The following is a 22,643-nucleotide window of genomic DNA, read 5'->3' as shown; positions in this document are numbered from 1 at the left end:
TCCTAAAGTTTTTGGCTGTTTTGGTTATCCCAATATATGCAAATAGAAAACATATCTGATTTTTTAAAGTGGAATCTACTGCCAAGAGAGCCGAGATCAAGTTGGCCAGTTAAAAAATAACAAGAAAGATATCAATGGGAAAGGTGAAAAATAATCAGATCCTCGAAATGATTATTGCCCAAAGCCTCCTGGAAAAGCCGAGACAAAGATCCCAGTGTACAATCTCCTGGTCTGTTTTAACAGTTGGAATTCTACATCAGCAGCTGCAGACAACACAAGCAGCCAGAAAGCTGCACTCCAGGGAAAAGCATGCGTCTACTGACAGCATCATCGCTGCCAGGCTCATCCCAAGGTTTGTTAGTTTGCTGGCATAGTCTGACTGCCCCTCCATCCATTTTCAGGCAGCTTAGGCCCTGAATAACATCGCCATAGGTACCGTGGACCAGACAGCTGCTGCAAAGCAAGCCTTCATAAGCCCGGTGAATTCACCACATCTGAAAATTTATATCATGATATTTGTGCCCTGGTAACAGCAAAGGTAATGGATCCAGCTATGAGTATAATGGGGGACTCGAAAATTGCTCTACGTGTAAAAGTAGATAGGTTTGGGAAAGAGGAAAGTCATGACTCAGACTCAGTGAGTTCTTTATTTATTTATTTTTTTATTGCTGGACTATAAAACACCTTTCTTCTGTTATACTCAAGTGTCCCAAAAAGCCATGACATTGTGACAGTGTGCCAGAATGAACAATAGGTCCCTGAAAGTGAGGCAGTTAGATGAAACTAATTAATCATTAACTTCCTAATTTTCTCCTGACACATGTAAGACGACTTTTTGTGAGAAGGCAACCTATTTAATTGTGGTGATACAGTTCAGTTTGTGCAGGTCCTGGAGAGATAGAGTAGGCAGTGCTAAAAAAGTATTTTTTTCTTCCTGAGAGAGGGCATTTCTGAAATGCCAAAGACTGTTTTTTATCTCGGGGAATTGTCATGGGTTTAATGCTTCCAGAAAAGTATGATAGAAAGTACCTACTTGATCAACTTAATGGCAGCTTCATAGCCATGGTCCCCCACTCCACTCTGAGACATTAAGATTAGGAGACTAATGAGTAGTGCTGCCAACATGATTGCTTAGTAAGACTTATGACTGTTCAGTCTGAAGTTCCCTTTAGGTTAGTTAGTACTTCAATATTTTGACATCTAAATGGGGCTTTTGCATGACTTGATTGCGTCATAAAGAAGTGGAACATAACAGTCTGACAGAGTTGGCTAGTTGAGCCCTAAAGGTCCAACTCAAATTCCAATTATCGGTTTCATTTTTACTGGGTAAAGAAATCACTTCGTTTTGAGTTAATAACCTCAGTAGTTAGATAACATATACTAATATTTGTCTTTTAAAACTAAAATATAAAAACTTGTAAAATTAATAATTACTTCAGGAAGTTTTTGTTCTGCATTTAAATATATACACGTCTTGCCAGATTTGCTTTTAAAGCAAACTGAAAGATTATTTCTTGAAGCAATGTGGGATTCATTTGTTTGGTTTTCTCCCTTTGCTAATCATGCATTTCTTAAATACTGCTGACTGCAAGTGAAACCCTAAAAATGATAATGTTATTGCAATATTTATTTCCAGTAGGGTTACAGAGCCTTCAAGTCAACACTTACTCACCCAATGCTGCAATGAAAAACATGCAGGTATGTTGTTCTGTGCTATTTTAGGGTATTTTGGTGCAATAAGCCTTCAGTAAAAGGCCAATATTAGATTCAATTTAAATTATTTACGATACATAAATTGTGCACTGAAAGGTTAATTCTTTGCATCATGTTTGATGCTTTCAGTCCTGACAAGGCACAAATGTAGAAGTACTTAGCCTGGTGATTTAAATGCACCAAGAGGTACTTTGGCAAAAAGGTTTAAACTATCACTAACAGTAGAAAGTGCAGATTCATGCGTTTCCCAAACCTATTTGTTTCCATTTGAAAGAATTACTACTTTTGTAACTACTGTGTACTGACTGTACAAACAAATCTTCTAGGGCAGGGGTGCTCAATACGTCGATCGCGATCGACCAGTCGATCGCAAAGGTAGTATTGGTAGATCGCATGGCATTAAAAAAAATAGATGCCAGCCTATCATCCATCCCGTCACTTGATTGATACAGGGAAGCCAGTCAGATGACATCAGATTTTTTCTGACGCTTAGGTCGCTGCGCATGCGCAAACAGCGGCGCGAAGTGTAGTAAAACTGACAAGCTAGTCAGCGAGTTAACTCCAATTTTTAGCTCTCGGTTTTTTCTCTTAAACCTGGCCGTCAGCAGCTACTGTCCGGACTATGCATCCCTGGCTGATTCAATTCAGTGCAAGTCATCAGAGTAAACTCAGGTAATGACAAAAAATTTACATAGTTAATTGTGTTGTGAAATATTGGATATTGCGGTTATGCATGTATATACATTGTAGATATTTATAAATATATTGAGGATTCTTTATAAGTATATGTTTTGGATTTTTGTAGTGGGTAGATCATTTTGACTTGGTCATTTTATAAGTAGCTCACATGCGGAAAAAGTGTGAGCACCCCTGTTCTAGGGAAAGACTGCAAAGCACAAGTGCACTTTGAAGTGTTTTTCTATGATTTATAAGAAGTTACAGGGAACAAAAAAAAAAATTCTGTCATGCTGACATTTGAAAATGTACAAAGTAATTGATATTTAAACTCATTCAACTTGAATATTCTGTCAATTTGCTTACAAAATTAGAATCAATCCACAATTAGGAATGTGGAAGTGGTCCGTTAACTCTCTAGGCATTGACATGAAACATTTTAATAGTGTGACTGACTAGTATTGATTTTGCATTCATGTGTGTGTAAACCAGGGGCGGAGCGTGGGGGTGGCTTACGGGGCTTAAGCCCGGGTTGTTTTGTCAGAAGCCCGGGGTATTTTGGAGTGTAATTTTTTCATAGTTAGATGCCTGGCTGACAACTGTATAAAACAAAAAGTACACACAATATTCGAAGCACATAGTGCACACTGTGGGAATTTACGACTGTGCGTGAATCCCCCCCTGATATTGGTATGATCCAAGCTCAGGCACTAAGCGACTGAGCGAGGGGGCGGGGGGAGCTGCTGCCAGTGAGTGCGCTGTTGGAGAGACGGAGCCAGCCATACTAAGGAGAGCTTAAGTTTGAGCAGGTACCAGAGCAAATCATTCGTACCGTACAAATAATGTAAATATGACGGTGCATCACGAAAGATTGATATGAAACTGATCACTTGACCAATATTATTTTACTTGCTCTTCAAGTGAATCAACAAATGGCGAAATGAAAAGCCGAACAAATGCTATTTTTTAGAGAGTCTTAGCTTACGTGTGTTTATTTCATATTTTCAGTTCTTACCCTCCCCGACTAATTCGGTTTCAGTTATGTACTGAAATATAAGAATGGACATTAGAGGGTTCTTTCAAAGAAAAAACTCAGGTAAATGTTATTTTATATATTATGCTTTGTATGTTGTTCAGTATATTTCTATGCAAAACAAGAGGGATTTCAGTACACAGCAGGATATTCACATTTGTAACCAGATATTTACATACACTTTAGGGAGAAAACATAAAACATTTTTACTGTACAACATCAATTTAGAGTAAACTTTTGTTTTAGATAAATATTGAAATATCTTTTGAATTAGTTAAATGTCAGAATAAAGAGAGACAGAGCTGTCTATTTTTTATCACTTTCATTAAATTTAGGAGTACATGTACACTAAGTTTATTGTTAATTAATAAGAAAACTCCAGACGATTCCATTCTGAGCTGAAGAAGCTTCTGATAGGTTAGTAGAGTCCATGTGAGTAAATTGGTGGCACAGCTGTGGATGCATATAAGGCAAAACACAGAGCCTGTTTCTGTGACATGGGAAAATCAAGAGATGTCAACCAAAACACCAGGAAAAGAATCGTGGAGCTCCATAAGTGTGGCTCAATTTGAATACAATTTGGTGCCATTTGCAATTAAAAAACACAGACAGTTTCTCTCTTTACTCTTAAAGTTAACAAATATGTTTTTATATTTATCAATCTAAAAAAATAAACATTTAGTCTGATTTGATGTTACAATTAAAAAAGTGTTTGTGTTTTGATCTGAAGAGTTTGTAAATATCTGGTTTCAACTGTATATTTGATGATTGTCAGCACAAAGAGGGAGAGAGAGGAGCAGAGAGGGAGAGAGAGGAGAATGAGGACAGATGGAACAAGAGCAGGTGAGACACACATGTTAGTCAAATGGTTGCTTACTAAAAGTATCACTGTATCATAGGTACTCATGTATCTCGTACCTAGTGTTTCTTTTTAGGTTTGCTATTTTTCAAATTCTATATTTATTAAGTTCTGCAGGCTTGTTTGCACAACAAGGCTAAATAATTATATAAACTTTTCTCAATCTAAATAGTGTACTTTGGTAGAATTAAATAAATAAGTGTAGTGCAGGTCTATGATGATTTTTAGTGCTACTATCATCTAGTTCTGATTGTGGTTATGTCTTGGTTAAGTCCTCAGTAATCCTGCTTTTGAACTGTTGTAGTCCTGTTTTAATTCTGGATCAGTTCTGGGTCTGGTTGAATTGGGGTTTAGTCCCTGTGTCTTGATACAGCCCCGACTTCGTTCTGTCTTGCTGCTCAATTAAAAAACTAGTTTAAGGTGTCCTGCATGTGTGATATATATATTTCCCTATATGAAGTCATTCTTTTTTGAACAAAACTCAAAACAGAGCCTATTAATCTTTCAGTCATTTCTACACCCCCCCCCCCCTCAAAAAAAAAAAAAAAAAAAATCCCACATGCATACTACCCTTTAGGGCTAAGCCCCGGGTGTTTCAAATGTCTGGCTCCTCCTCTGGTGTAAACTGACTGATTTGTGAAGATAAAAGGATAAATTTTTGTTATTGTTCCTTATTTCTGTTGACATTACCTTCAACACGTTTCTGTCACTCACACCCACTCATAGGCAAAGAGCACAATCACATATGCCCAGCTAATGCACTAAGAGATGCTGTGCTATGCAAAAAAACAAAAAACAAAACAACAAAAAAGAAAATAACAGAAGGGAACAGGGACCAAGTCTATCTTAGAAAACTAAGGGAGATGGGTCAAAGTGTCTAAAAACACCACTTAACCAGTATTGTGTATAAGTAACTCAAATGCTAATGGAAAAGATGTGTATGCATGAAGTGTTACTGTGCTGGTGCTTTTTGAGCTAAAAACAAGGGAGGCCTGGATCAGCTTGTGCAAGGTATCATCAAGTTCCAAAATCCCAGCAACTAGTGATGCAGGAATCCAGATTTATACAGCTCTTTTACAATACTGATACAGAGTATGAATCCAATTAGGGCTGGGCCATATTATACCGTTCACGGTAATACCGGTACAATGTTAGGCAACGATAAGAAAATGAAATATCGCGATAATATATGGGTAAAACGCGCATGCGCAGTGCCTTTGTTTTCATACGCACATGGCCAAAAAAGCATGGCGGTAACGGAGAACGAGAAGGGAGAAAGCGGATCGTTGAGTGAAACGCATGAACCAGAATTGGTTTGTAAAAATGGTGCCACTTCAGTGATGTGGAACTGGTTTGGTGTTTGTCCGTCAGATACCCTACAAAGCTCTTTTTTTTTTATAGAACATGGAAGCCGGCCGTCGTTATTACCGTATTTGTCGGACTAAGGTGCTTGTAAATCTGGGAGTAATCTGGGTCCTAAACTCCGTTCGCTTCAGGTCCCAAAGTCAAACGAACACTGCAGCATCACTGAGAGTTATAAACGGTCTAAATTCTTTCATCTTTAATAAAACGATCAGCATTGCTGCTTTATCAGGTGTAACTATGAAGTTTAACATCCAGGCATCCATGAAATTTATTACATTTAACGGAGTTAGAAGTTAGCAGGAAGTTAGCTCGCTAGTTTTGCTAGTTACCTAAGCATGATATAGCATGTTCTGACTGAGAGATTTCTGAAAAAATTCAAACGTACAGCTCTGCTATCACTTCCAACATAAATGAAGACAGGAAACTAAACAGCAGTGACGTGTGTAAGGTTACTGAAGTTGGGCTAGGTGGTATATAATGATGAGCTACGTGATCGCTAGCAACACAGCTATGTTAGCATAACACAGCGGTCCCCAACCTTTTTTGCGCCACGGACCGGTTTATGCCCAACAATATTTTCACGGACCGGCCTTTAAGGTGTCGCGGATAAATACAACAAAATAAAACTAGTACCGGTACCGATAAAAAGAAGATTTATTCATAACACACGTGAAAAGACCCAGGAAAACCAAGTTAACGATAAAAACGATGACAAAATAACGATAAAAACCCTGAAAACCATACATTTCACACCTGAGCCTCAACTCTCGCGGCCCGGTACCAAACGACTCCGAGGCCTGGGGGTTGGGGACCGCTGGCATAACAAACAGTGAAGCTGGAGGATGAACGCTAACACTTTCCCACTCGATAAAAGTTAACGTGAAGGTTCCTGATGGTTAGAGACAAATGCAATCACATGGCAGGATGCTGTAAATGGACCAAATTTCAGTCAGAAGGACAACTGAGATAATCCATCCACAATAGAAGGTTAGTCATTAATATAGTGCAACAACATGGGAATAGAGCAGCTGTGATAGAATATAGCATTAATGAGTCAATGGTACAGACGTGGAGGAAGCAAGAATGAGTTGAATAAAGTTTGATTTATCTGACTGCTTTGTTTCGCTTAATGTGCCTTATAATCCCGTGCACCTTATGGTCCGAAAAATACGTATTTGACTTTAACTTATTAAATGTTGCTTTTGTAACTTGTAATCTGTAAGGCTTAAAAAACAATTTTACTGGTATTTATAGTAAAATTACAGCCAAGGATACAAGATATTATACCAATATCAGGGCCAAATTATTGAGTCAGGATCAAACTGATCTCAATCCAAATATTGGATCAGTGCATCCCTACCATGAGTAAACTCGTGGTAGTAAACTCAAAATCACAAAAGCCCCTTAAGGCCATCTTCTAGTGGGTCTTTATATAGCTTCCAGTTAATTCTTGCTCACTCACCTCAGAAATGTACCAGTTATTTCGCCATATCTGTAATGTGACAACATAACCTTTTAACATGATTGTGATTTTCCTGAAAAAGATGAGTTGCAGGGAGGCAAATCTGAAGAATGGGGCAGGTGGTGAGCAAAGCGATATTGGTTTGGCCAAATACTGTTTCCAATGTGCTCTGTGCTCATGACGACGTGCCATTGTTAACTTCTCTCTCCGATCCCCTGTTGTCAATATGAAGTCTGGGGATGAATTTACAGGACAAATTCAAGCTGTTGACTTCTCTACTAAAATTGCTATAACCTATTCTGTCCTAGACAGAAATCCACCTTCCATTACCAGTCATGAGCCTCCATACAAAAGTCAGGTCAGTTTGTTAGAGAACTTGCTTTGCCCTCTGTGCCAGTTTGAGAAATGCATGCGAAACTGTGGATATAGAACACTGTCTGGGGATGCAGTAAGGGAGATCGATCAAATTTAAATCACATGTGTTTGTTTTTATTCATTTATTTTATTGTAATGGGATTATTCCAGGAAGCTTTTGATCACAACTTGTTTGTGTGTAAGACTGCAGCAAATCTAATTCTAATCTATACAGCACAAAACCACAACAACAGTTGCCTCAAGGTGATTTTATATTGTAAGGTAAAGACCCTACAATAATACAAAGAAAACAGAGAAAATCCCATCAATTATATGATCCCCAACATTAATACGAGCAAGCGTTTTTGGCGACAGTGGGAAGGAAAACTCCCTTTTAACAGGAAGAAACCTCCAGCAGGACCAGGCTCAGGGAGGGGCTGGGCCATCTGCTGTGACCGGTTGGGGTGAGAGAAGGAAGACAGGATAAAAGACGTGCTGTGGAAGAGAGCCAAAGAAATCTAATACTACTTATTTGGAATGATGATACACATATGGGGGAGACTTTTAAAAAAATGGATGTCGTGAATAGCCAATAAATCTCATCAAATGGGTCCACATTTGACTTCTTCTGTTGCTCAAAGGACCAAATTTCAAGCAGAACTCTTCGAAATGACATTCATTTTCTTCTTATTATAAAGAATTTTTCATTTTGCCTACCTTTCTGATATCCTGGTGAAAAGCAAGCAAGCTGATCTGAAAGGTGTTTACCATTAAAAACTGAAAGCGCAAGCCTCAATATAAAAACACTGACTTGCTTTGATGGCAAGCAGTAGTTTATTTATATGCATGTGCTAATCTGTGTAAGTGTGTGACTGGGGATAAAAACAGCTTCTCACTGACCAGTGAACTAAATTATTATATCAGCCGTTAAAGAACTGACCTTTTAAAGCACTTGGCTCTATTTGGCAGCCAATGAAAACACCTCTCTTCACTCATCTCTTTGGAGCTTGTTGATTTTATTTCCCCCTCTGTGACTGCCTTCTCTTGTGTAATCACACAAAAACAGGGGAAAGAGGAAAGATGGAAGGAGACTTAGGGGAAGAGAAAACATAGAAAAGTAATTAAAACAGAGTGCTGGAGAAAGAGGAGCGTGCTGGCCTATGACCGATAGATGCAGCCGCATTGAACCGAAAACCACGATGGGATTAACAGAGGTCTAATGCTCTAAGGATGCTGGGAAATGGCTTGGTCTTCTGTGTTTGTGTAGATTTGCACAAGTGTGTGTGTGTGTGTGTGTGTGTGTGTGTGTGTGTGTGTGTGTCCATGGAATGCTTCCGAAGAAACCTTTTTTGTTTTAGAAATTATTCAAGAGTGTGGATGTACAGACTTGTTTGTCAGTGTGACTGAAAAAAATGATACACTGCTAAGGAAAACAGGAAAAGCACTATAAGTAACACCTCATGTCTGTATCGCTCAACTGAGCTAAATTAGGGTGTACTCACACAAGGCACGGTGCCCCCCCAACAATGCACTTACACCGCCTGAATATCTGGGCCTGAATACGCTTAATTTTGTCTTTAGGATTTCACACTCTTTCTTGGCTGGTCTTACCCTCTCCCTTCCCCTCCACACACACACACACACACACACACACACACACACGAAAAGCACTCTTGTAGAGCATAAGGGGGTTCATGATTTTATGCATTATGTGGCTTAACTGTGGAAGCAATAACACACACTGGCCTCTCACATACTAGCTAATTAATTAACAAAAGTGATTTCATGATGTCCATTACAATCACACTATATTTATACTGTGCCCACATCCAACTCAACTGTGCCTGGGCCTGCTTCTTGCAGGAGCCCAGAGCACAACACTTAGTAGTGATCACACTTAGCCAAACAAAGTGGACACTTGGGGGTCAAGAGTGCTCTGACATGGAAGTGTGAGTACACCCTTTCACTGGAAATTCATGTGTCTTGGCACGTACATAAAAACATAAGAAAGAGGCAGGACATATACACTGGTTGTTTTAAATAACTGGAGTCACAGAGAAGTTGATCTTTTGCATATAAAATGTCACTTTGCCATTATTTGTACACAATCATAATTAGCAAATAAATTATAATAAATGATAAGGTATGGCTAAAAACATATTATTTGAGTTCACAGCTGAACTTCACCTTTGACTACTAAATACTGCTCAGTTCAAGTGAATAAACTCAACCAAAATTTGAAGAAATTCCATCATAGTGTGGCTGAAAAGCTGCAGCCAGTGGATGCAAAATAAAATTCATAAATAGAAAAAGAAAAATTGAAAAAGCATTGCTAATAAATGAGAAAGAAGAAAAAAAGACAAAGAAAAGGATTTAACTTCTTCATAGAGTAGCTAAGAAGTAGCTCAAGAGATCCATAATCTGAGACTGCAGAGACACTGACAAGGTTCACTTTGTCTTGCTCCCAAATCCTTTCCACTATACCTAGAGATGCTTGTAAGACATGCTTTTTGCAGAACTACTTATGACTTGATTGGCAGGAGGCAAAGTATGCAAAATTACAAAATAAATGCCAAGATCAACATTAAATAGAATTATAAAATACTAAAACTGTTTTGGTGTGAGTGTCAATTACTTATTGATTCACTAAAAATTCTTCAGTTCTTAACATTGATAATACTATGTACTTCACATTTTTTTTATTTCTTCATGGCTAAAAATTAATCCTTGAAAAGTGTAAGTCATAGATTCATCTGTTTTATGGTTTATAGTCTACGTATGTATCCATGTATACACCGAACAGAAAAAGGATAAACGTATATTAAAAAGTGCTTCAATGAAACAATTCCACAAGCAAAACTGAGCTGAAAACAGTATCTTTAAAATGTGGTAGCTGATCTTTGGTCATTGTAAATTCCAGTTATTGATCAGGGTTAAAAACAGATGTGATGTGATATACTGGATTTTCTTGAAAAATGATTGCATTGTGCCTGTTAGCACTTTTGTCTTAAAGGAAATTATACTTTGCATATTACTGTGTTTAGTGATATTATGGAAGTTCTTTTGTAGAAGGATAAAATAGTTGAGGTCAATGCACTCAGTGTCCTATTGTTTTAAAACTAGAATTAAAATTTTCTGTTAAACTCAATTATTCATTTTTCATTCATTTCATTTTCTCATTTTCTCATGTATGTTTTGCATTTGGATGTAGGCCCTGGCATCTATTTAGATTCTATTTCATATTTTTCATTGTAATAACTGCAGTGAAATGGTTCAGTCTGTTGAAGATTCACAACTGAATAAAAAGCTAATATATTTTTAAGATATTGTTTATGAAATAGACAAAAACAACAACAAAAAAACCCTTCATTTGCAGAGTTTTATAAAAATCATTTGGAACTACCTCAAAAGTTTAAAGTGATCTTTCTCTGAAATTCATTTGCTTCATCCTCTCCGATTAGCATTCTTGCCACCTATCGCACATCCAACTGGTATTTGGGTATGGCAGTTTATTTGCACAGTTTTGCTCCTGCTTGGTCTCTCTCCCCTCAGACACATTCTGTCTCTTCCACATCCTTCAATCTCTCTCCGTTTCCCCTCTTCTTCCTTACCTCCCCGTCCTTTCTCCTATTCCCCTTCTCTGTGATAAGATAGACTACTGTTCGGCTTGTGCCTCGACCTGCTGAATTTCAAATAGGCCCCTTTGACAAAAACCCAGAGCCATGGTCTCCCCTCCTTGCTCTCCCAGAATATTAACTAGTTCTGCAGCAGTGCCAACAATCCTAGACTCCTAAGCCCACCAAAGCACTACAGATCCATTTGTTGCATTAAGGAAATGAACACTGAAGCAGAGGAGGGGATCAACACTGTCAATACCTGTAGTTATACTTCAGGACGTGAGACTGCAACTGAGGCCATACTGTACATTCTTAGTTTATAACTGAATGCCTTTGAGACTGAACACAAATCTTAGCAATAAATAAATGAATAAATGTTGTGTAACAATAAATTAAATAGCTGTTGTATAGTGATCACCAATCTCTTTATTCTTTTCAAGAAGTAGGACAGACTACAGCAAAACCTCTGTTCTAATTTGATTGTCACAGTTAGCTATGCTGTTCTTCATAAAAACTCAAACTATACATTTAAGTTCTACTCGGAAGAGACCTGCTGCCCTCTTTCGGAACTCAACCTATCAGTCAAGACCCACTGAACCAGATCGCTGACAGTTTACCATATGACAGATTTTTAGGGGTTATTGAGTTTAACTCGTTTAAAGCTCCAAACATAGATGAACACAATATGAATATTTTACTCTAGTGCACTGTAATGAAAACGAATAAAGTTATTAAGCTCCTGGAAAATAAAGTGCAAAAATATTAACTGCTTTACTGAGATTGTGTAAACGTCTGTGGCATCATCAATGTCAGTGTATAAGCTGTCGGACATTAAATTTTGAATTTTTTTTTTAACAGAATATAATATAAAAAAGAATGTTTGGGGTAATTTAGATATGGGGTCATCTCAGAGTTTGCTCTGGAGAGCAGTCCTGGCTTTCTTGTTTGTAATACTCTGCAGTGTTTGTAATACATATAGCTGAATCATAGCTGAGCAGATGGTTTTGTATACTCAAGCAGTGTCTTCACGGTAAGTTGCCAACTAGTTTACACTGCCAGAAGCTTAAACAATTCTACCATTGTTTTCCTTTTCCAGCATAACTGAAAAAAAACCCCAAAAAACAAAAAGATGATAAGATGTGATATGTATAGCCAGCCAGTTGTAATTTGTCAAATAAATTCATTACAATTGCGTCATTGCCTGCTGTAGCTGTAGTGGTTAAGGTGGATGGAATCAGTTGATTGCCGACTTGAGGCAACATTTCAGGTCACTGTGCTTATCCTACTTGTTACATTACAAATGGCTAACCACATAAGACAGACATTATATAAATGCCAATATGGTTTTAGGCTATTAGCAGCACCATGCATGCAATACAAGCTGGGCTCTACTTTACTCTGGAGGACTGTAATGCTTCACTAATGTCAATTTTGATCATTATAGAAGAGTCTGAGTTGTAAAAAGTCACTAATGATAGGCAAGAGACTCAAAGACACTCAAATAAGTTCAAAAAGCTTATTACCTTGTTGATCCAGGTCTCAAACATTCGGTCGTTTTTCATTGTCAGGAATAAATCTGAGAGGAAGAAAAAGACAGAAGAAGGGAGGGTGCAAGTCATTAAGTGATACATTAATTTGTTTGGCAATTATAATCAAGTATGGAGCAGACGCGCTGATCAAATGTGCTGATCTACAACACAGAGAATCACATAACTGGAAATGTACACTATACTCTTGCAATAAGGCTTTTAACAGATATGGACAATGTTAACAAATCCTGAAAAAATTGAGAAGACCTCTATTGTAGCCAAAAAAAAGTTCTCTTTTTCATTTTGTCTCTCAGCAGCTAAAATTGAAAACATGAAATTAAATCTACTCTTCAACACAATATATGACGCACAGGACTCAATACATGTTTATGCTCAACTTAATTAATTAAACCAAAATATACAGAAGAAGAAAAGTCTAAATATTTTAACATTCAACAGTTGACACAGAGGAATGATTAATATCTTTATTCATTTTTGTATATTTTTGACATTTCTTCCTCCAACTCTGATATAGAGAGGCACTGCTTGTTCAATATGCAGTTTAAGTAGGTTTCCTAAAGCAACAAAGATAAATTGGCTTCTTAAAACAGTATAAGTAAAAACAAGTAAGGAGAAGGAAAAGGGATAGTGGTGGAATCTCCTGCTCAAAGCAGATGGATTTTTGCTCAGCTTCTGGAGTCTTCACCCCTGGTAATGCCTGTAGCTTGCTCTATTGGAATCCTATAACCTGCACTTGTACTCATATTACTTGCTCTTGAAGCTCAGGCTGCAGGCTGCACTTATAATGCAGTTTCTGCGTGCTTCTCTTTGAGAGGACGTTTACTTTCATTCCTGTGTGCTCTGGTTCTGCCCCAATAATTGGACATGAAATAAATATTGCCATTGATCTGCTTTGGGCCCTGCTATGTGTTGCTGTGCCCTGCATGGGCATATACAAATGGTACTGAAATAAGGGGAAAATTAATAAAGGAAAAACTGGAACAACAGGACAAACGGAGGTTGTGTGTGTAATGATAGAAAGCACTATAGAAATCCTATATCCATACACAGAAGAATTATCTAGTAATGTCATGGTCATCAAAGCCAACAAGTTCAAGATGCTACAATGTCACTCAATATGCATGACTATACATGACATTAAAAATACTGTTTTGAAAGAGATTTTCAGTCAAAGCTTTTTGACTGAAAAGTGATCCTCTGATACCATACCGATTAAAAAAGTCTTGTAACAAATACACATGGAAATGTAGTCCTAGATTTCATCTGTAGTCATTTCACAAGTGACAAGTAACTTTCTCTGGATGAGCTCAACTTCCCAAATACATTCTAGGAGCTCATGTGAGAAAGGATTTAGTTGGCTAGCATTCTTAAAATCTAGGTTTTAGTGCATATATGTATGTTTTGTGCTTTACACATGCTTCCCACTGTGGCAGGTGCTCCTAATTTGGTGGATTTGAATTTCCTGGCCCTCCTTCAAAATAATTCATCAGCTTCTTATGTCAGAGAGATACCAACTATTAACTATCAAGTTACCAACTTTAAAATTTAGAGAATATACTACGCCATCTGTGCTAAACACACATGGATTCATGGTTTTAATAGAACCTACGGTGTACTACAAATTATAGTCATATAACATTACATATCCAAAAATGTATCTGAGGCTCTGGTGCCTTTGTGTTTAATCACAGGGATGGTGGGCCACAGATGGTGGTTATTTATCTAAAAACCAGCTACAGCTGTTGCAAAGTAATGCCACATTTAAGGTGCTCAAGCTGGTAAAACAGTTCAACTACAACTTTTAATCCTTGTGGACTTGCAGAAATGCTGCCCACGCGGACTCCAAACTTTTTAACAAATGCAAAGTACATAACAAATGTATGCATAGATTATGCATATGTGCAGACGCACAAACAAACACACAGCACTTTGCAGAGCGTGTTTATGCAGGTTTTCGTGTTACTATGTGTGTTTGGAGCCACACCGGGTGGTGTGTTGATGAGCTTGGTTAATCAGCCAATCAGGCCTCTTAAACAGAACCCAGCCGTGATTGGCTGATTAGATGCGATGGCGTTGTGTCAGTGAGAGAGGAATAGAGCAGCAGAGAGATGTTCATCTTGTAAACACTTAACATTCTCGCTGTGGGGGTTCTTCCTCTTTTTGCTCATCTTATTGCTTTTCTTTTTTTCACCCATGTTCACCACTAACAGACTCATCTCCATTATTTTCTCTTGCTTTAGACTTTTACTAAATTCAGCCCAACTTAGAAGGTCACTGCACTTATTTTGGTTAGTCTGGTCTTCACCACTTTCATGCAGCATCTTGAGGGTGTAAACTGACAATTTAAACGTGGAAAGACCACTTGAGCACTCTTGAAACTTCACTCTGTTTCCTCCCTGGACACTACACTACAGGTGGCTCTGTTCTCAGATCTGTCCTAAGAAGGAAAGCAGTTTCACAGTCTGTCAAGGGGAATACAGACAGACTGAAAACAAAGTTCTGGTTTGTAAACTATGCAATATTGTAATCGCAATGTGATTCCTTTAAAATGATCTTTTTAAAAGTATTGTACTTCTCTGTTCCCCCTTCTCTAACTCACTTTCTTTGCAATAAAGTATTCCACAAATTCTCCAGAGAGAAGAGCTCCAAATAGCAATAGAAACATAAGTGCTGCCACCATCACTCACTTTAACATAGTTTTGCTGTTACAGGGACTTATAACTGGGCTTCTAAGGGTCTTTAATATAAAGATATAAAGAGGACTCCAACAAAAAAGAGGAACATAAACAAAAAACAGAACAGAACAGAAGAGTGGATCCTATGGGAAATTCCTCCGGGTATGGTATTTCATGTTTTGACCACTTATCACAATTTAATTTTGTTCTGAAATAATGTTTTTTCAAAGCATATCTTTATCATTCTTTTCTAGTTCACTGGATACTTTTTCAGTCATATTGAAAATTTAAACCATTGCCTATAAAAGCATTCCTTTACCAGGGATCAAAAGGGATATGACTCAATAGGTCAAGTCTACTCCATTGTTTTAACATAAAAATCTGTTTTCCTTCCTATATTCAATATGAGAAAGACTTGCCGAAAATCTTTTTAGCTTCATTTTAGCAACGTTAGTAGGGCTAGAACGTGTGAAGGAAAAAGAAACGAAAGAAAACAAGCAAGGCAGTTTAAATGTAATACTAGTGTAAGGACCAAAAATGACAAAAAAAGTATGGATCAAATAAGGATGTCGTTGGTTCTGCTGCTTTAATTTAATCTTTTTAATTTTAGAAAATGCCCACTGTGAATTTGACAGTGTTGTATGATAGCAATGGTAAATCAGCGTGACACCAGTTTAATGATACAAAGAAATCACTGAAGCAGCCGGCTTTATGGACTGTTTGATAGTCTTTTAGGAATAAGCATTAGTTATCTGATCACCAATCTCTTGTTGGGGGGTGGGCTCCTGCTCAGCACCAAATTCAAGCCACCCATGTTTGAAGTAGAGATTAAACAGCTGGATGAAATTTTTTACATTTTCAAATTTTTTCAACGTCAAGCAATGCTATGACAGGCAGATGTTCTCAATGAAGATGACACAAAACATTGAAACATTGACTGGGAGTTCACGGGCACTGTGGTTGTCCCAGTATCACGACAAGCCACCAGTAATCCTGTCAGTCCTGTGCATTTGGTGGTGACCAGTACATCCATCAAAGCCAGAGAATCCCATCAATCCACGGCCCAGTAGAAAAAGAAAATCAGGACAGCTGCTGTGTACTTGTAAGCCATCAGTAATGCCTCAGCTATAAGGAATGTGTAGCCTTCTGCTTAATATTAGGACTATACAAACAAAGTGATTAGCAAATGTTTCTGCATGTTGAGTTTAAATTGTAGTGAGGTGTATGTCGGTGTGACCTGCACTATTATATCGCTGAATCCCCAGGCAGAACCTCTTTTGATCAGTGCATAAACTAACCATATAATCTGTAAACACAATCTTCTTCATCAGATAGATGTTAGAAGATGTAATCTTACTCAGTTTTCTTTGTTCTCAAATACCCAGTACAATTTACCACGTTCTGTACAAAAGTATTCTCCCTGTTTTTTCCTTCTTCTCTCAATTACAGTTGATTTGTCTTCTCTTATGTTTTGCTATGTTTTCTATACTGAGGGTAACTGTTTTTTAGGACTTTATTGTGCATAATGCTCTATTCTTTTCATCCCATACAACTATAGACAAAAACAAACAAATACAAAAGAAACTAATCATGCGTCTGAGGCTGGAAATACCGACTGCTACATCACTTCATCCTTTAGCTCATTTTATTTGCTGAGTCACATTTAACAAACTAGAGGCACCAAATCCAACTTCAACAACATTATCTAGCTCCTTGCAGTATGAGCACATACACTCAATTAAAGCATAGGCTAATGGAGCTGTCATCCTCCACCACTTGGGAAAGATGCATAATTGAGGTATATAAATGTGTTTGTGTGTAGGAGGGTGGGATTGCGTAACAACAATAGGGATTCAGAGCTCTAACTGGTATGTCATGTTGTCGGATAATTAAAGACATGCTAACTGTGATAGCTGACGCGATGGATATACAAGGCATCAAAAACACTGGGCAGAGGGAGACAAAGCAAAACAGAAAGAAACTGATACCAAATGGTAAGGCCATCCTGTGCTTGAGATGCATCTGAAAAAGATGTTTACTTAATTAATTAGTACAGAGCAAAAGCAAGCTAGTCCTTTAATTTGCAAAAGATGCTTTCCATCTTCAGTAACTTCACCATTTCTTCCATGTTACTCTGCTTTCTCTTTCAGGCTTTTCAGTGTTGTTAAATTGTTCCTTCCCTAGAAATGGCACTGCAAAAGGCATGCACGTCATACCCATATGAGTGGGTACATGATGAGCAGCCTGCATAAACACATGCACACCCACCCCCACACCGCATGGCTGATTTCAGCACATTATTTAAATATCTGAGCGTGCATCTGTGAATTTCTTTGTCATCAGTTTGTGATCCAGCCAATCATCTACAATCAGCTGGGCCTTTCACACTAACAGGATAATTGCAAGTGTCTCTTGCTAATAACATGGTTTTTAAAACAACAAGCAAAACAGCTCAAGTACCACAGAACAACCAGCATGGTAAACTGTGGCACACAACACCATGTTGCACAATGCTGAGGCTGTGTGGGTATTGTACGTCTTTGAGCTGTTATTTTTGGGACAAATAACAGCATGTAGCACAAAGGCTGGATGGCTGATGCAGTTCCTATTACTACATAGATGATTTGAACTGCTTAGGACAGGTGTTTGCTGTTTAACACATGCTGGCAACAAAACATGCAATGTGCCTCATGTGGATTTACAATATCCTCAATCACATAAGAGTTAGTAACTGTCTTTTTTTTGTTTAGGGTACTTGGAGAAAAAGATTTTTACTCTTCCTCTCTGGAAGTTATTCTTTTCTGCATTTAGGATCTGAAGCTTGACGTACAATTTTGATCCTAATTTTATGTATTACCACATGACTAGTTCAAGTGGCTGTTGCTGTAGCTCATCCCAGGCTGCCCCAGTTCCTCACGCAAGACTGTGGACTCCTCTGATGTATCTATTGGGATATGAATGTGTGCATGATAGCTTATAGGCAAACAACAAATTGCTGCACAAGTGTGTTCAAATGGTTGAAAGTGACTTTGTAGTAAAAAGCACTTTCAGTATTCAGTAAGAGCAGAAAAGCACTTTATAAGTGCCAGTCAATCCATTTACCAAGAGGTTCTAGAGAAGTAATGGAAAGTAAATAACCAAAAAACAGTGGCTGTTATGTTTTGGTTCCATTTAAAGAGAAGAAGGAAAAAACAGAACATATATAGTTTTTCACCTAAAACATCAAAACCCCAACCTACCAGCTGATGAATTTTTACCTTCTATGATGTGATTTTTTGCCACATCATTAATATATTTTCACCAAAAGTGAGTTGGGTCGCAAACTATACTTAGCAAAATGGTGGGGATGCATATTAGTGGAATTTCTTTTATAAATATATTCTCTTCCTCAAAATTTCCTCTCAAAGCAGGGATTTATTCCAGTCCAGTCCGGACCATTTGTTTCACCGCTTTTTCATGACAACAGTAGAGATAATGATTCTCTGGCTTAGACAAGTCGTACATCTCAGGCTCTGATTTGACTCACCACTGTAACCTGCTTTTACTAATTTATAGCACACCTCCTGCTCTAAATTCAAACTAGGCTGCATCTTTCATGTAGAAAAAGTTCAAATGTATTGTAATATTACTTTACTTTTTTAAACTTCAATATCATATAAACCTTTTCCCCTTGTTAGTACTGAGTGCTTCTTGCTTAATAAACCCTGACAATGAAGATGAAAACATCAGAGCTGAATATTTTAGACATTCTTGTAACCACATTTCATTGGATTGTTTCAGTCGATTTACATGACGCAGGAGAAAGAGAGCATAAAAGAAGAAACTCCAAGGGTGGTCTCTATCAAACTGATGTCGCTTGAACAAGTCATCTGGAGACTGGACTATATTCTATCTGGTCTGTATTCATTCATAGAGAAAATGTACATTTCTGAAGAAACTGTTTGCAGCAAGTGTGATTTAAATTAAGATCTCCAAACTGGAAGGTAAGCACAAGAAGACATATCCTAATTAATAAAAGTAAGAGTAAAAGTAAGTTCCGTTGCTGGTTAAGTACGGCTAATCTGAGAAGAGAAGAGAAGAGAAGAGAAGAGAAGAGAAGAGAAGAGAAGAGAAGAGAAGAGAAGCCCTTGAGTTATTCATAGCCTCTCCATCAGATTTGTTAAGGGGATTGGAAGCAATTTAAAGGCCTCTACTGACTGTTTGACTCGAGCAGCATTATGTCTTTCTATTCCATTATGTTGAGCTGCGGTGTGGGGATAAAGACCAGGCTTCCTATTAGCCTCTGTATAAACAGATAGGGTGATGCTAGGTGGGTGCTAAGCCTCTCGCAGAGAAGGAGAACTCTGACATTGAGGAGAATAGACAGCTACAGGCAGGGGCCTATACTATCTATTGCTTTGTCTCACTATCACCTTCGCTCTATCTTTTTCTCTCTGCACACACAAAGTCTTTTATCTGCGCTACTACAGGGTAGCATCATTGCCGCGGATCAAAAGGTGTTATGACTCCCAAGAACAGTAAGCTGAAACATTAACTGGTTTGTATAAATGAATGAGCACATCAAAAGGCAAAATTTCTGGCCAAAGGGGAAACCCAGTTGTAAATGATTAAGCAAACTGTTAAGGGCTAAAATGCCTTATCACAGCAGTCTCTCAACACTCTCTCTATAGAGCTAGTCCTGTACTGCCATTCCCTGCATTCTCCTAATAATTCATGTTCCAGAGTGAAGCAAAAAATGGCAAAAAAAAAAATAATTCTCCTGCCCCAAAAGTGAACGACAAACACCACCTGCATTTAAAGGGCAAGAGTGGAACCTGTCGGCAGACCATCACTTAGCGCCCATTCTACTGTCTTGAGGACCAAACAGCCCCCCCCCCCCCCCCCCCCCCAATCCCCCCACCCCGTACTGCCGACCCCGCTTTTTTTATTTTTTTGGGGAGAGCTTAAACTAATTAAAAGGCCCTGGTACTGGATGCTGTCTAGCTATTATGGCTTAGTGTGATATCTTATGGAACTGAATCAGTAAAAAAAAAAAAAAAAAATCTTCTGTGCTATGCTTTTACTGAAATAACAGTTGCTTTTCCATGCAATAAAAAAAACGATCTGTAGGCATTAACCTGGCCTCTAAAAATATCCAGACACAATTATAAAAAGGACCTTGGATGGTCCAGTAGTGCAGCACTATCAAAATATAGTGGAAAGAGCCTCTCGTTTCATCCCACATTTCATGAAGAAAATTAAATTCAAAGACATGCATGCTAGGAAAATTTGTGAAATTAAAGTGGCCATAGGAGTGGATGTTATATGCAAGTGTTTAATGTGAAGTGAATAAAGTGTAGTGTGAATTTAGCTTTGAGTGGTTAGTAAGACTAGAAAAGTGCAATACAAGCACCAGTAAACTTCCATTTAATGGTGCAAAAGCAAAGTCTATATATAGAGCTGAAGCTAATTGCCCTGTTAACACCAGTTGTATTACTTTCATGTCTGCCACAGTATTAACATACAAATACACACACACACACACACACTACACTGGAATACTCTGAACACATCTGCAGGTCTCTTTGTCTTTCAGCACCGTGGAAACCACATACTTAAAAAAAAGAAAAACAAAAACAAAAAAAACGCATTCATTTGCTTGTGACTCTTTGTGCTTGCAAGTTCACAATTAGCAGCTTGTTAAAAGGCTAGTGCACTTTTATGGGTGGGTTTTTGTGCGTGCACTGATTGACAAGTAAAGTTGGGTCACTGTGTACAAGATTTACATAGTATGCCTTGTACATAGAGTTTTTGAAAACGCTACGTCCAGATGAACAGAATCAAGTTTTGTACATAGTATAAGATAACATAATACAGTCACTCCGTCCACTCTTGATATACTCAAAGGTTTTAGAACCCAGACTTCTTGATTCGTATATACTTTGTCTTTTTCCATCCATCCATCCATCCGTCCATCCATCCATACATACACATATATACACTACCAGCAGACATTTCCAAGTCCAATTCTCAATTTTAGAGACCATTGCAGCTGCTATCGGCAGTGGAAAGTGGTTAAATTGGACACTTCCTGTGGACTGATTTCTAAGGCTGTATGCTCTGACTTCTTTTTCATGACAGCCATCGAATGTTTTCAGCAACTGATACTGTAATAGGTAAAGTCAGAAACAATACTGTTCTTTTTTTAAGTAGGTCCAACTTCAACAACTGACATACTAGCCTAAAATATTAAAGGCAGCAAAAAATTCACTTAATTTGTTTGAGCTTTATTTAACAAAGAAGTATGACTCTTAAAAATAAGAAAATCTAATTTTAAAAATGCTCAAGGTTGCTGTATTACCTGGCTTATTTTTCAATGGCAGGGATGCCTGGAGAAAACCTGAGTGGTCACAGGGAGAATCTCCACAGAGGAGACTTTAAACCAAGTCTCTCTGTCTGTGAGGCATCAATACTAACCACTAAGCCACCACGCTTCCTGTGTTGTAAAAATCAATTTTGAGGAGCTACAAACTAACAGTAATTATTTTACTGTCCATTCAAATAGAGCAAGTCAATGCCATTTATTACTTAAACTTAGGATTTAAATAAATACGTACATCAATAAATAAATAAATAAAAATGATGGAGACTAATTACAATATAAGAAATAAATTAATACATATAAACAAACACCTTTCACACTTCAATATATAGGTTCTGTGTAAGCTTTCTTTAGTCTTCAAGGGTAATTTGAGGCCAACAACAGCAAAATAACAGCCCCCTGCTTATACCTGTAAAAGGTTTGCAGCAGCAGTAGCTGCGGTTTATCCAGGCTGCAGTGCAGAGTGGATCTGACAGCCAGCAACACGAATGCTGCATTAGTGTCTGATGTGCTGAGTGTTTTTCTGCACGTGTGCTGTCACATCACTCACCACCACAACACTTCAAGCCATTTGGGTTATATAAATGTTTTTAGTGCTACAATTATATATGACTAAAGTAAAAAGGCAGTGCAGTCAAAATAGGATAAAGGGTCAGTAAAACCTTGAGAATGGCAGCAAAAGAGAAACAGAGACACAGTATGAAAGTAATAGTGAGAGAGAGAAAGTGCCAGTCCTTGGTTTCCTTCTTGTCCTGCTGCCCCTAAGCAGGTTATTTGTTAGCCAGTTACTCAGCAAACAAGCTGTGACTCTCATCCCCCCATTGGCTGTCAAATATGAACGCAGGAGCACAGACACACATGTGAAGATGCACAGCTGTGTATAAGGGTTTATCCTATCAGGGTTGCCATGAAGATGGGCTCAAGGAAGGCTATCATTTCCAACTGATCACATTGTTTTATTTATGGAGGCTAGAGGACA

At 38.0% G+C, this 22,643-nt stretch overlaps 1 protein-coding gene across 1 annotated transcript in view; it reads right to left on the bottom strand.

Moving 5' to 3' along the window:
* itfg1 (integrin alpha FG-GAP repeat containing 1) overlaps nt 1-22,643 on the bottom strand; it is a 159,464-nt gene that overhangs the window by 123,505 nt on the left and 13,316 nt on the right. Inside the window, exon 7 of the mRNA XM_085436741.1 lies at nt 12,602-12,654. Coding sequence (XP_085292867.1) covers nt 12,602-12,654 — 53 coding nt within the window. The remainder of the gene's footprint in view (nt 1-12,601; nt 12,655-22,643) is intronic.

The sequence above is a fragment of the Copadichromis virginalis genome, linkage group LG1 (genome assembly GCF_057382275.1).
Source record: "Copadichromis virginalis isolate Kocher_CV1m ecotype Utaka linkage group LG1, C_Virginalis_male_GT1.1, whole genome shotgun sequence".
NCBI classification, from domain to species: Eukaryota; Metazoa; Chordata; class Actinopteri; order Cichliformes; family Cichlidae; genus Copadichromis; species Copadichromis virginalis.
This window is presented reverse-complemented; position numbering and strand designations above follow the sequence as displayed.